The sequence below is a fragment of the Petromyzon marinus genome, chromosome 5 (genome assembly GCF_048934315.1).
Source record: "Petromyzon marinus isolate PM22_M1 ecotype Great Lakes invasive population chromosome 5, UKy_Petmar_22M1.pri1.0, whole genome shotgun sequence".
In the NCBI taxonomy this organism is placed as follows: domain Eukaryota; kingdom Metazoa; phylum Chordata; class Hyperoartia; order Petromyzontiformes; family Petromyzontidae; genus Petromyzon; species Petromyzon marinus.
The window spans coordinates 101,765-114,301 of NC_133671.1; the positions used below are offsets into that span (position 1 = coordinate 101,765).

Genomic DNA, 12,537 nt, shown 5'->3' on the forward strand with positions numbered 1-12,537 from the left:
CGTGTAAATTGTAAATTTGACGAAAGGTACAAACAGCCAGGTCGAGTGAAGTCGTCATCGGGCCCCGTGCCCTCTGCATCTGTCTGTCCAAGCCACAGCTCCCAGTCTCCATCATCCTCTTCGCTGTTGCGCCATTGACACAGACCCTCGTCCTTGTCAAAATCACACCCGCTCACACACACTGTTGCGTTTGGAAAATGGGGAAAATGGAAAGTTGGTCATTACAATCACTAAAAATGCATTGTCTACGTTTATTTTAGTAATTAAGATTCTGGAATTGTGCAAATCCTTCAATAAAACTCAGCAATAGCACAGGTGTAAAAACACACACTTTACCGTTATCATGAACAGTAACCTTCCCAGCAGAGGAAATACAATTGGGCTTGTGTAAATGGAAATGTTGCGCAAACAATATTTTATTTTTAAAAATGCATGCATATCTATTTAATTTTAAATGTCAGTGAGCAAATCACAGTTGACAAGGTCCCAATCGTGAGTTAAATTATTGGTTAATATCACCTCAACCCCATCATCATCACACTATCCGCCTCGTCATCCTACTAGAGCCAGTGAAATGAGCCCCACCTGGTTAGGCTGACATACTTTTGCAGGGAAATCAACAGTGGTTGTCCAATGGATATAATGACCATTACCATAGGAAAGTGGAATTTACACTACTAAATCCAGGACCATTAATGGATTTCAGAACCGCCCAATACATGAGAACACTGGCTACTGTATGGATGTAGTGAATGCTGATATTGTGTGCTCACCTGCACATTTTCCTGCTATTACCATGATGTCATCCAGGGCTATGTCACTTGATTTTGTGAATCCGCTAACTCCCTCTATGATGATCTAGAGACGACATCAATTCACAATTTCAATATGTGCAATTCACCCTCATACAGTGTTCATGAATAACACACAACAAGTACAACGTTAATATTACTAGATTACTAAAGGCCAGTTACTAAAGTTAGTCATGACTATTTAGTACTTTTGTCATTCGTCATTGACATTTGCCTTTTTTCCGCACCTCCGATTAGCACGAGTGGCTATGCAAGGTGCGAAAGAAGTTCAACACACATATGCACATACAAAAATGTAATCAATATTATGTGAGAGTGCACCGACCTGACTGCTGGCCGTGGCTTGGATGGTAATGGATCCCTGCAACCAGGCGCTGCTCTGCTGCCCCACGACGTTCCAAACGTCCGTCTCTATGTCGTCGTCCAGGACGTACACGTTTAGCGTCATCAGGTTGTCGCCATACATGTGGTACCAGAAGCTCAGGCAGATATTTTGGTGGGAGTTAATGCTGGGGCTCTGAAGTCGCACTGCTCCTCTAGAGACGAGGGTTATTGAGTCCATGTAGATGTAGGAGGTCGCTGAAAAAGAGGCATTCCATTACTGTTCAAGACCTTGATCTTTTATGGATTTTTTTCAGTTGTATTTTCAGTTTCTATTTTTTTTTTGGCATGGATAACATCACAGGCCAGTCCCTACTATGTGAGCTGTTTTAGTCTGTGTGCCACAGCAGAAATATATACCACCTATGGTGAATTATGTGATAAGAAAACTTACTAATTTGAATAGGTATTGTAATAGGTTTTTACCCATTTATCTGGCACCAAAACTGACACCTTTATACAAAGGATCATATTTCGTGAGAATTTTATTGTGTTATTTTATTTTATTAATTTATTATTTTATTCTCATTCTATGTGACTTTACCGAAAGAACCAAAGAAGACAAGGGATCATGTTTGCAATAACCACAACACAAACAGTCAAAATGCAAACACAAAGAGACAACTCTGATAATGATATGCACTGTCCTTGAAATTGATTGGTCCACACCCGAGACGGCTTTTCTTAGAACCTAGTCTCCACTGGTGTGGGCCAATCAATTTCAAGGACAGTGCATATCATTATCAGAGTTGTCTCTTTTTGTTTGCATTTTGACTGCTTGTTTTGTGGTTATTGCAAACATGATCCCTTGTATAAAGGTGTCAGTTTTGGTGCCAGATAAAAGGGTAAAAACCTATTACTATATCTTGCTACTGGCAAAGGAGGTCTCATAATGTTGAATAGGTATTGGCAACAGCTTAATTATATTACATTGGGACGTGAAAAAATTCCCAACATGGAGACAGCTCTGCTCAAAAATACTACAAATTAACATTGCCACCTTAAATACTGTGACTGATACTAAGCATACGTGGCTTTGCATATCGAGGTGGTGGCGGTCAAAACTATTCACCTGCCTTTGTCTTCCCAGTAATTATCACGAAGCAATAATTGTAGCCTGAATTTATGTGGCAAAGACCCAGGCTTACTAGGTATATATCAATATAGTGCCCTGCACTAACCATCATATCACCTCTTCCCACCCACAGCACATCAGTAGGTGGTGTGGCAAGGACCATGCTTGGCCACCATCTCCCCATTGCTGGTTTTACACACTGCACCACCAGGTACTCATTTGAGGCTGAGTTGACCTAGGGGAGGCCCAGGACCATTTCAGATATTTGTCAATGATGGCCATTAGCAGGGGTTGAACTCGGGTTAACATCTTCGCAGTGCAGTGTTGTAACCACTACACTACTGCTGTCCACAACACACACACACACGAGAAGCTCGTAGCACAATGAATTAAACACAACGAGCAGTTGGACCAACAAAAGTGTGCTTCACTCACAGCCTGTGGTGTGATCACCGCTTGGTCCAGTAAAAGGGTTTGGAGTTTCTCCTGAGTGGCTGATCCAGTCCGCAGCATCGGCACTGAGTTGCACCCAGCTGCACAACGGGGATTCCTCATCGTCAAAGTCACAGCTGAGATGCGGTTCTATCAAGAGAGCAGAAACGAATATAAAACACATCAAAGAAGGTTCAGTTATGAAGAAAAGCAATGTATTTAATATTTTTTTCTCATAAATATACAGCGTCAACAGAATAGTGCAGCCATTCATCAATCAACTTTTGGATGAAGGACTCCCCACACAGTGTGGGTCATTTTGTTTGACCTTCACCACACTCTTGAGAGTGGTTTGGTTAACAGGATGTGGGTAATGAGCACCAGGACTGGTTCATATGCAATTGATGTTAGCCATGGCTCTGGTATAATATACATGTATTAATATTTGGCTTAAAAACTGAGTGAATAAGCTAAACAAATTATTACTTTTTATCTTTGACTCAGTCTTATGGCGGTGACACTCAGCGGTGACACATGGCTGAAATTTTGCATTTTTTTTCGAGCAGTTGAATCACTTAAACATTACATGAGACCCAACCTGCAGGGCGAAGAGAGCTTTTGGAAGTCGGTGCATGAAGTAGGTTGCTTTAAAAACAAGGCCCGACATCCCAAGCAGAACCCTTCTGAAAAGCCTTGAGAAAAAGTAAGGCTTTCCCTCGTTGGTTATTAAGGATGCTGCTATTCTAAACTTTCCAGGGAATTATCCTTTTGTTTGGGCTGTTTTTTTCTTACACAAACATGTAAAAAATACTTGGAGCTAAATCAGAACACAATAGACAATACCATAGATAAAATTATACAAACGAAACGTCCAATGTTTAATGTGTACCTGGTTTTGGAGCTGGTATGCATGTGCTTGGGGAACTTGACGTTTCTGAAATACACAATATCGATTTTCATGTATATATATATTCTAAAATGTCCATAATAGAGGTTTTTTTGGGTTAGATCTCGTAAATATATAAATGTGTTCTTAAACCCGCCACCACCCGACACAAGTGACAAATTGGCATGTTCTGTTTACGTGACAACCCTTACTAGTTGGCTGTGTCGGGTGGTGGCGAAAGCTTACGTGTTAAACATGCAAAAATGTATTTGTTAGAGAATACCTTGACAAAGCATTTCAGCCATTTTCTTTCTCAATTTTGTTAAAACTAATTTCGCACAAAAATGTATTTATGCTGAAAATAAATTTGCCCGAAGCCATTCATGTTTGTTCAACTTATGTAAGAGAAATTGCACAGACTAACAATAAAATTGTGCTAATCATGACCACATTTTATTGACCTTAAAGCATAACATTGTAGGGGACTGTACAAGAGAAGGCTCTAGAAGGCTGAGTAGAGATGATTGAAAACAGGTTGAGGTGGTTGAAAACAGGTGACCAGAAGGCACTGTCACACCTGTTATAATTAAGTGGGGGGGGGGGGCACACTGTCCAATAGGGGCAGGGCCAAGCAGTATATAAAAGGGGGTGCGAGGGCCGCGGTCGAGGCGCTTGCTCGAGGACTAATCGACGACCAGAGGTGGGCGACATCGGGGCCGACTGTTCGAGATTGACATAGTGGAAACCATCGGGGTTCACTGTTCAAGGCTCAACATAGTGGAAACTGCCAGGACTGAAGAGCCATAGCCATAATCAGTGTAGCAATCGTTATGCTCAAACTCTATATACTTTCGGAGAAATAAAGCTCAACTCCCCTGAAAATGAATGTCTCCAAGGAGCTTCTTTACAAAATTAAACCTTGCATGTTATCATCAATACAGATCTAGAACTGGCTCTTTCCCAAATCTAGAATTGGCTAACTCTTCTCCGTTCAAAATATGATTTACTCCAAAGTTTGTCATGAAAGTAAAAAGATAGAAAAATGTATATTGAAGAAAGTACAATCATATAGAGTTCATTTATATGAGTGTTTAGGCAGGACGTTAATTTTTAAGTATAATAAGTTATATTAGAAGCAATTTCAACAAGCAATATTAAATTGTGGTTTTCTACTCCCCTAGAGTGGGGCTGTGCTATCCTCTTGTTCAAAGCCTTGAGCCAATGGTATAAATTCCACATTCCTTTGGCAGGGATAAGTGTATAGTACAGTTAATGATTGTAAACAAAGAAACTCCTCTGTGATTGAGTGGGATTTAAGGGTTTTGACTTCGTAGTAAAAGTCCAAGACTCACCATTTGTCAAGATTATCTGCCTTTCGCCAAAAAATTCGACATAATTCAATTAAAAAAACACTGATAGGAAGTTGGCAAAATATAAAAGTTTTTTCAATGCTAATATCAGAAAATATATAAATTGAGCATGAAAGACATTGGAAGGCTCACCAATATCATGACAGCCCAGAGTGCCATTCTGCACATTACAGATCTCATTAGCTCCACATTGCCAGGGATCACAGACCACATCTCCCACACTGACACAGGAGCAATGCAGACTGCAGTTCTGTGTTCCAAACCAGTGATCCCCAAGCTGTAAAATAACAAAACAAATGCATGTCATCTTTATCCTCATCAACCATGATTATCATACATATACTGCTGGATTGATCATGAGATTTTATCATTATTTGAAGCAAATCTCTTAAGTTGATTAAAGCAATCAGCAACCGCATCAGAACATCAACAGGCTCTCGCACACATCTCCTTCATGAATGGAAAATTAAAGACACAAGCCACAAGGTGAATGTGGCCATGCAACCCAAACCATAGACTGCACAGTAAACCACTGTAGTCTGCGCTCCTTAAACGGAGGAGGAACGGCAAAACCACACAAATTCTGTCCTGAAGCCCTCTTGTGGTCAACAGACCGTGACATTGGCATTCAGCTCTGGAGCATATTACCAAGCATAAGAATAGAATAGTCCTTTGTATGTATGTTGAACTTATTTCGCACCATATATAGCCACTCGTACTAATCAGAAAAGGAAGGACACAAACTAAAAACAAAAAAAAAACATTTTAAATATATTAGTTTTCAATCTAGATGATTTAAAAGTGCATAACTCCATTGGCTTGCTAAGATTGGAAGGAAAAACGCTCCAAATGGCCGTAGACGCACATCTGAATGCGCGCGATGGCTTGCCAAAAGCTGCTGCGAAGATGACCACGTTATGGTTTATGCTCCTTGAGATCAGTAAGGTATTTTTATTCATCTGTGGCAAGCACTTAGTGTGGATAATGAGTATGACCTTATAATGTATTAGTTCGGCAACTGGATGCCAATGTATCTCAGTGGACGGACATGGTTGGATCTTGCAGTACCCGTCATGACACGTGCCAAAGAATGTTGTACACGCTGCAGCTTGGAAATGCTTTTGGCAGACATCCCATAGAGTAGTGAGTTGCAATAATCGAGCCTTGTAGATACTATACTACATGCCACCGTGCTGGCTATGTCACCACTCAATAGTGGTCGATGGTGTCTGAGCCCTGATATGGAAATTGCAGGACCTGATTATATTTTGCACGTGGTGATCAAACGACATCTTCTAGTCCAGTATGGTGCTGAGGCTCTTTATATTCGTAGAAAACTGAATCACGGAGTTTGTAACCACCACATACAATCCTCCCACAATTTTTTTCGCCTGAGCCTGAATGCCAACTCACAGAACCTCCAGTTTTTCTGGATGAAGCAGCATTTTGTTTCGTGCAAATCACACGTGCAATGCTCATGTGGATTCTTTGACTTCACTCCGGAGTACCATTGTGTACATTGATGGAACTTAATGTCATGAGTTGAGATGAGATTGGGGATCGGAGAGACATATGTTGAAAATAGGAAGGGCCCGAATACGGACTCCTGTGGTACATCAACTAGGCATGGCATATGCGAGGACTGTTCGTCACCCAGCTTTACAAACTGTGATCAACCACGTATGTTTGACTCAATCCACCCGAGTGCCATGCCAAATACACATTAACCACCCGATGAATATCTCATGGTCGATGGTGTCGAAGGCAGCTAAGAGGCCAACCAACGCTGTGGCACACCAGTCATCCATGATCTTGTAGAGGTCATCAGTGATCTTGATTAGAGCTGTGTCAATGCTATGGAACTTCCGGTACGCCTCCTGCAAGGGTTGAATCTGCCCCTAGCAGCAATGTACGGAAGTGCCCGCTTCAAAGGCACTAATTTGAAACCATACTCAGGTTTGAGATCGGGCGATAGTTTGCGGGGTCAATATGGCTCAAGCCAACTTTTTTCAGGAGCGGTTTTACCTATGCCAATCAGAACTGGTCTGGGAAACAGCTCACGCTCAAACAAAGAATTGCCAGGTGTACAATGAGTGACGCAACCACGTCCGAGCATAATTTGAGAATCGACATTGTGGATGTAGCCGAGCGGCAATGTATTATTTGGCAGCCGTTCGATGAGCATCGACACCTCTGCCATTCACTTTGGTGCCAGGGTCTTGAGTTCTGCATTAGTTCCAGATTAATGAAACTCAAATGGCAGACTGGGAGAATACATTGCCTTCAGTTAAAAATGTCCGTCTTGATCGTCACTATTTTATTGCCGAAGAACGCCACAAGTACTGTGCACACACCGGGTTGATTGGATGATGGGTTGTTGAAGTACAGCAGATGCTTCAAGACGCGTCACACAGCATGGGGGTTGCGAACTCAATAATGAGCCAACTCATTATTGATTCTCGCAGACCATTCTATGCTCTGCGAGTCAATGAGTGGGTTGGCAGATCTGGAGGTGGCTCTGTAATAAGTCGGCCAGTCTTTATAGCCAGTTGTGCAAATATATAACACATAGGCTTTCACGACCAATATTATCTGTAATAAATGGCTTTTTGAGGGTTACATTATGTGAATATAGATCTGTCGTTAAACCCACCACCACCGCACACAACCAATTAATAAGGTTTGTCATGTAAACAAAACGTGCCAATTAGTTACTAATGAGGAACACCGGTGTGTTGGAGAGTAACCCACAGCATTTACAATTTGAGAATGACGTTTTGCTGGCGATCACAACCAGCTTCATGAGGCTATTAGCTGATTGTAATCACCAGCGAAACATCGTATTTTTGTAAATTTTAACACTATTCAATATGGAGGAAGTGGAGAACATGCACATGCTTGTATTCTGTGATGCTTTCCAGCACGTGTTTGTCCTTGGAAGCATTTAATGAGCATTGGTAATGGAAGCGCTCACATCTTGAGTGCAGGAAATGGTACATGTGGATTTAACACGACCAATATCATCCATAATAGAGGTTTTTTGTGTTAGATCGCGATCTAACCCAAAAAACCTCTATTATGGAGTACATGTGGAGCTTGGACAGCTTGGATAGTGGCCCGGATGGTGAAGGGGAGGGAGGGATGGCATTTACTCATGTTTCACCTATTAAACATTTATGGTTATTGAGATAACCAAAAATATCCAGCTGTCAGGCTCTCAAACAATTTAAAAGAAAAAAAATCGATGACACCCATTCAACAGGTATCCTAAAGTAATCAAAGGTTGTTCTGCAACTGAAAAATTACAGTATGAAAGGACAAAGTGGGAAAGTAAAAAAAATAAAGATGGGATTAACCCACCGGGTGATAGAGGTCGTTGCGGTCCAGGCAGCCACACTGATCTTGAGGGACACACTTGTCTCCTGAGAAGACAAAACCCTCATCACAGACACAGCCCTCCCCACAGGGCTGCTGACAGGCACCTGGGAGGGTCACATTGCTGCACGTGGCTGGGCACGGTGGGGCACAGCTCTCATAGTGGCTGTCTGCAGGGCATTCGAGCGCTGTCAACACAAATGATAAACATACTCAGAGATAAATTACGATGGGGATGCACAACTGCAAGCAGCTATACAAATGAACAAACCACACAGATGTACATTGTGCTTCCACAGCATAGAAACAAGGCCCTGTCTCATGCAATGCGATGTGTTACGAATTAAAGCTCAGAGCGGTTTGCACTCACGACAAAAGGTGGCGTTCCTCCACATGATGACGATGCCATTTTCCGCGCACTCATCAGCATAGGCCTGAAGGGAGCCACAAAGGGTGCCCTTGTCCCCATATGTCCAGCACTGGTCAAGCACGCAGCTGGTGAACAGCTCCTCTGGATTGACCACTGCATGGCACTCTGTGAACAATCCTGTTCACAAGGGAAACACATTTTGCGACTCAATTGTCCTCTTCATTGATTATGAAGCAAATTTTCAATAACTATTGCTGCAATATATAGAACTTATCACACTGACCATTCACATCTGTGATGATTCCACAGAATGCCCCTGTTTCAAACTCTGCTTGCTCATCTTCATCACAGGGAGGTGGAGGTGGAGCGTCACAGCTACAAATAGACAAAGGTACAAGTCCATAACCACAAACCAGAGGCAAGACTTAAGGTGATGGTAAACGATAGAGAGGTGGCCACTCACTAGGCGGAGCTGTTGTCTGTTTTCCAACTGTTTCCCAGCTCAGTTGGTGAAGAAGCTTGCGTCCCATCGGGCATCAGATATTCATCAGTACGGTCACCATTAAAGTTTCCTGTTAAAACACAGATGAAACTGTTCACATGTATTTTTTTGTGCCAGTTAAAAGGGTAAAACCTATTCTTATATCTTGTTTCTGGCAAAGGAGGTCTCATAATGTTAATGCTCACCCCGAGCCCTCAATACTCTGATAGTGCGCTGTTTTTGAGTTGTACGCCTTTTGGCGTCTTCTGGTCCAACACCAATGGAGACTAGGCTCTAAGAAAAGCTGTCTCGGGTGTGGACCAATCAAATTCAAGGACAGTGCATATTATTATCAGAGTTGTCTTTTTTGTTTGCATTTTGACTGCTTGTGTTGTGGTTATTGCAAACATGATGCCTTGAATAAAGGTGTCAGTTTTTTGTGCCAGTTAAAAGGGTATAACCTATTCTTGTATCTTGTTTCTGGCAAAGGAGGTCTGATAATGTTAATGCTCACCCCGAGCCCTCAATACTCTGATAGTGCGCTGTTTTTGAGTTGTACGCCTTTTGGCGTCTTCTGGTCCAACACCAATGGAAACTAGGCTCTAAGAAAAGCTGTCTCGGGTGTGGACCAATCAAATTCAAGGACAGTACATATTATCAGAGTTGTCTTTTTTGTTTGCATTTTGACTGCTTGTGTTGTGGTTATTGCAAACATGATGCCTTGAATAAAGGTGTCAGTTTTTTGTGCCAGTTAAAAGGGTAAAACCTATTCTTATATCTTGTTTCTGGCAAAGGAGGTCTGATAATGTTAATGCTCACCCCGAGCCCTCAATACTCTGATAGTGCGCTGTTTTTGAGTTGTACGCCTTTTGGCGTCTTCTGGTCCAACACCAATGGAGACTAGGCTCTAAGAAAAGCTGTCTCGGGTGTGGACGAATCAAATTCAAGGACAGTGCATATTATCAGAGTTGTCTTTTTTGTTTGCATTTTGACTGCTTGTGTTGTGGTTATTGCAAACATGATGCCTTGAATAAAGGTATCATTTTTTTGTGCCAGTTAAAAGGGTAAAAACTATTCTCATGTTCACATGTATTGCCTCAAAACTGGATTCAAGTCAACAATACAGAAATGATTGTGAAATGAACTTATAACTAAAACCATTTCCAGAGCCATGTGTAATGTATGTACAGTATGTATGTACGCTAAACTTATTTTCCACTGTACATAGCCACCCGCGCTAATCGGAGGTGCGGTCAACTATGCATATGCCAAGCCAGGCCCTGATTTGATTAAACATTGCTAGCTAAATATATCAGTAATATTCAACAATGCCATTTTTCGATAAACTTTAAATGTTAAAATATTACATTCAATGCGTGCTGCCGAGTATTCTCGGTAGGTGGCTCCATCACGATTCAATGGAGGGGAGAGTGGGGAGCGTACCTCAATTAGCACAGGTTGGAAAGCAAAGTTGGCTTTCCCAGCTGAGGTGATTCATCTCCCTGAGATTAGGGTTTGTGCACAGATTGGTGCCTCGCAATCAGTGGCATGTGGCGCATGTCCACGGGGGTGAACTATCGTAGACCGTTAGCAGGGACATCCATACATTACACATTGCCGCATGTGAAGGGGTGTAATGGGGAATTTATAAATTAAATTGAAATGTTTCTATATATGTCTTACAATGTATGCAACCTCTTTTATTCTTAGAGTACTTAACCCCAAAGGACATTCCTCAGCATGGGTGGGAGAGTCAATATGAAGATGTGTGATGTAACGGGAAGCAATGTCTTCAGAAAAGTGAGTGTACGTTACGTTCAGATTGCAAATTAAGTGAACAATTTCATAACGTGAATGGTGTAATATTTCAATTATTAAAAAAAACCCTAAATATTGGCAGTTGACATAATTAATCCTGCATGGTGATTAGATGGCAATAACACAGCAGTGCTTTCTGAACAAAGAACGTAAATAGAGCAGTTAAAGCCTTGTCTAAGTGCTGCTATGGAACTCTCACAAACATGGTCTCACCACAGATGCCACAAAGCTCCTCTGCGTACTCTCTTGGCACAGTTACTTCCGCCCGATTGTCTCCATTGAATCGAACAATCAGATTAAAGTCAGTCATGAGCACGAGGTATGAGCCACTCAGAGAGACATGCAGCCCTGGCAACACCAGTGGGGGCGTCACCAGCTCCTCATTCAGCTGGAGATCAGCGCACAGGAGACACAGGCATCGCAAGTCATTCCACGGGGGTTCTACTCTTGGTTACCTCACGATCAATGGATAATGTTGCAAAGAAAATTAAGAGGTACCACATAATTGACTAATTTATCTACAAAATAAATTTTAACCTCTCATCTGCATTGCACTGGTGGAAAGTTGGACTTGATATGTACATTGCCTGGATATGTAGGGTTTTATCTTGTATTAATTGTAAGCTTCTTAATTATATTTGATATTGCTTATCAATGACCGTGCTTCCAACCAACTTAAGGATTCCAAAATGTAGAGTATGATGGTGATATTATCTAATCGAACAATAATAGAGTCCACTCTGAATGTGAATCACTGCTCACTGAACTCTTCTAAGGGGATAGAAATAAAACCAGCATAGTTTGAAGTCGGATGTAAACTTATATGCTTGTGAGGATTCTAGACAATGATAAGTTAAAACATTGATGCATTCATATGTATACCATATTAGAAAAACTCATGCAATCAGCACTGTTATGGAAACATATTTCCTCCTGCAATATACATCATTTTGGATACAATTGAATGGCTCAGACCAATGCAATCATCAAGAAAATTTGACAGACGTATAGCCACTTTCAAGTCTTCAATGCTTGTGTAAAGTTGAATTCTCACCAGAAGGGTACGACCCAAGGACAAGGTGATGTTTTGTCCATAGACTTCTGTGTGAACTTCTCTGACAAATGAGATGGAGCCCTGGTTGCGATACTCGTTGGTTGTTTCCACATTGAAGTAGGGCAGATGAGACGAACTGTTGCACAGCTTAGCTGTTGTGTAGGTGCACGTTCCCATGAATGCCAATGAGAGCCCATCAAATGTGACGTAGTGCGGATCTCCATGCACGATGCAGTTTCCAGGCACTGAAAGAGATTTTTAAACATTCACTTTAATGTCACTGTCATAGCCCACTTAATTATGATTTATTTCAATTAACTACAGTCAACGTTTTAGATTAAATTGCCACCATGATATATTTACCAAAAGTAGGTTCCGATAGTCCTTATGTGATGAAATTGATGAGATACATGGGCCGTATCAAAATAATACTCTGTTTGGTTACTTTAGTTTATATGAGCAGCTCAGATATATATTACAGTG

At 41.5% G+C, this 12,537-nt stretch overlaps 1 protein-coding gene across 1 annotated transcript in view; it reads right to left on the reverse strand.

Annotated features, from left to right (window-relative positions):
- LOC116938908 (IgGFc-binding protein-like) overlaps positions 1 to 12,537 on the reverse strand; it is an 82,683-nt gene that overhangs the window by 46,165 nt on the left and 23,981 nt on the right. Inside the window, exons 29-40 of the mRNA XM_076060629.1 lie at positions 12,055 to 12,299; positions 11,214 to 11,388; positions 9,165 to 9,273; positions 8,985 to 9,076; positions 8,702 to 8,878; positions 8,317 to 8,519; positions 5,089 to 5,233; positions 3,590 to 3,634; positions 2,704 to 2,850; positions 1,138 to 1,391; positions 774 to 858; positions 35 to 181 (exon numbers count right to left, since the gene is read on the reverse strand). Of these exons, the coding sequence (XP_075916744.1) occupies positions 35 to 181; positions 774 to 858; positions 1,138 to 1,391; positions 2,704 to 2,850; positions 3,590 to 3,634; positions 5,089 to 5,233; positions 8,317 to 8,519; positions 8,702 to 8,878; positions 8,985 to 9,076; positions 9,165 to 9,273; positions 11,214 to 11,388; positions 12,055 to 12,299 (1,824 nt within the window). The remainder of the gene's footprint in view (positions 1 to 34; positions 182 to 773; positions 859 to 1,137; positions 1,392 to 2,703; positions 2,851 to 3,589; positions 3,635 to 5,088; positions 5,234 to 8,316; positions 8,520 to 8,701; positions 8,879 to 8,984; positions 9,077 to 9,164; positions 9,274 to 11,213; positions 11,389 to 12,054; positions 12,300 to 12,537) is intronic.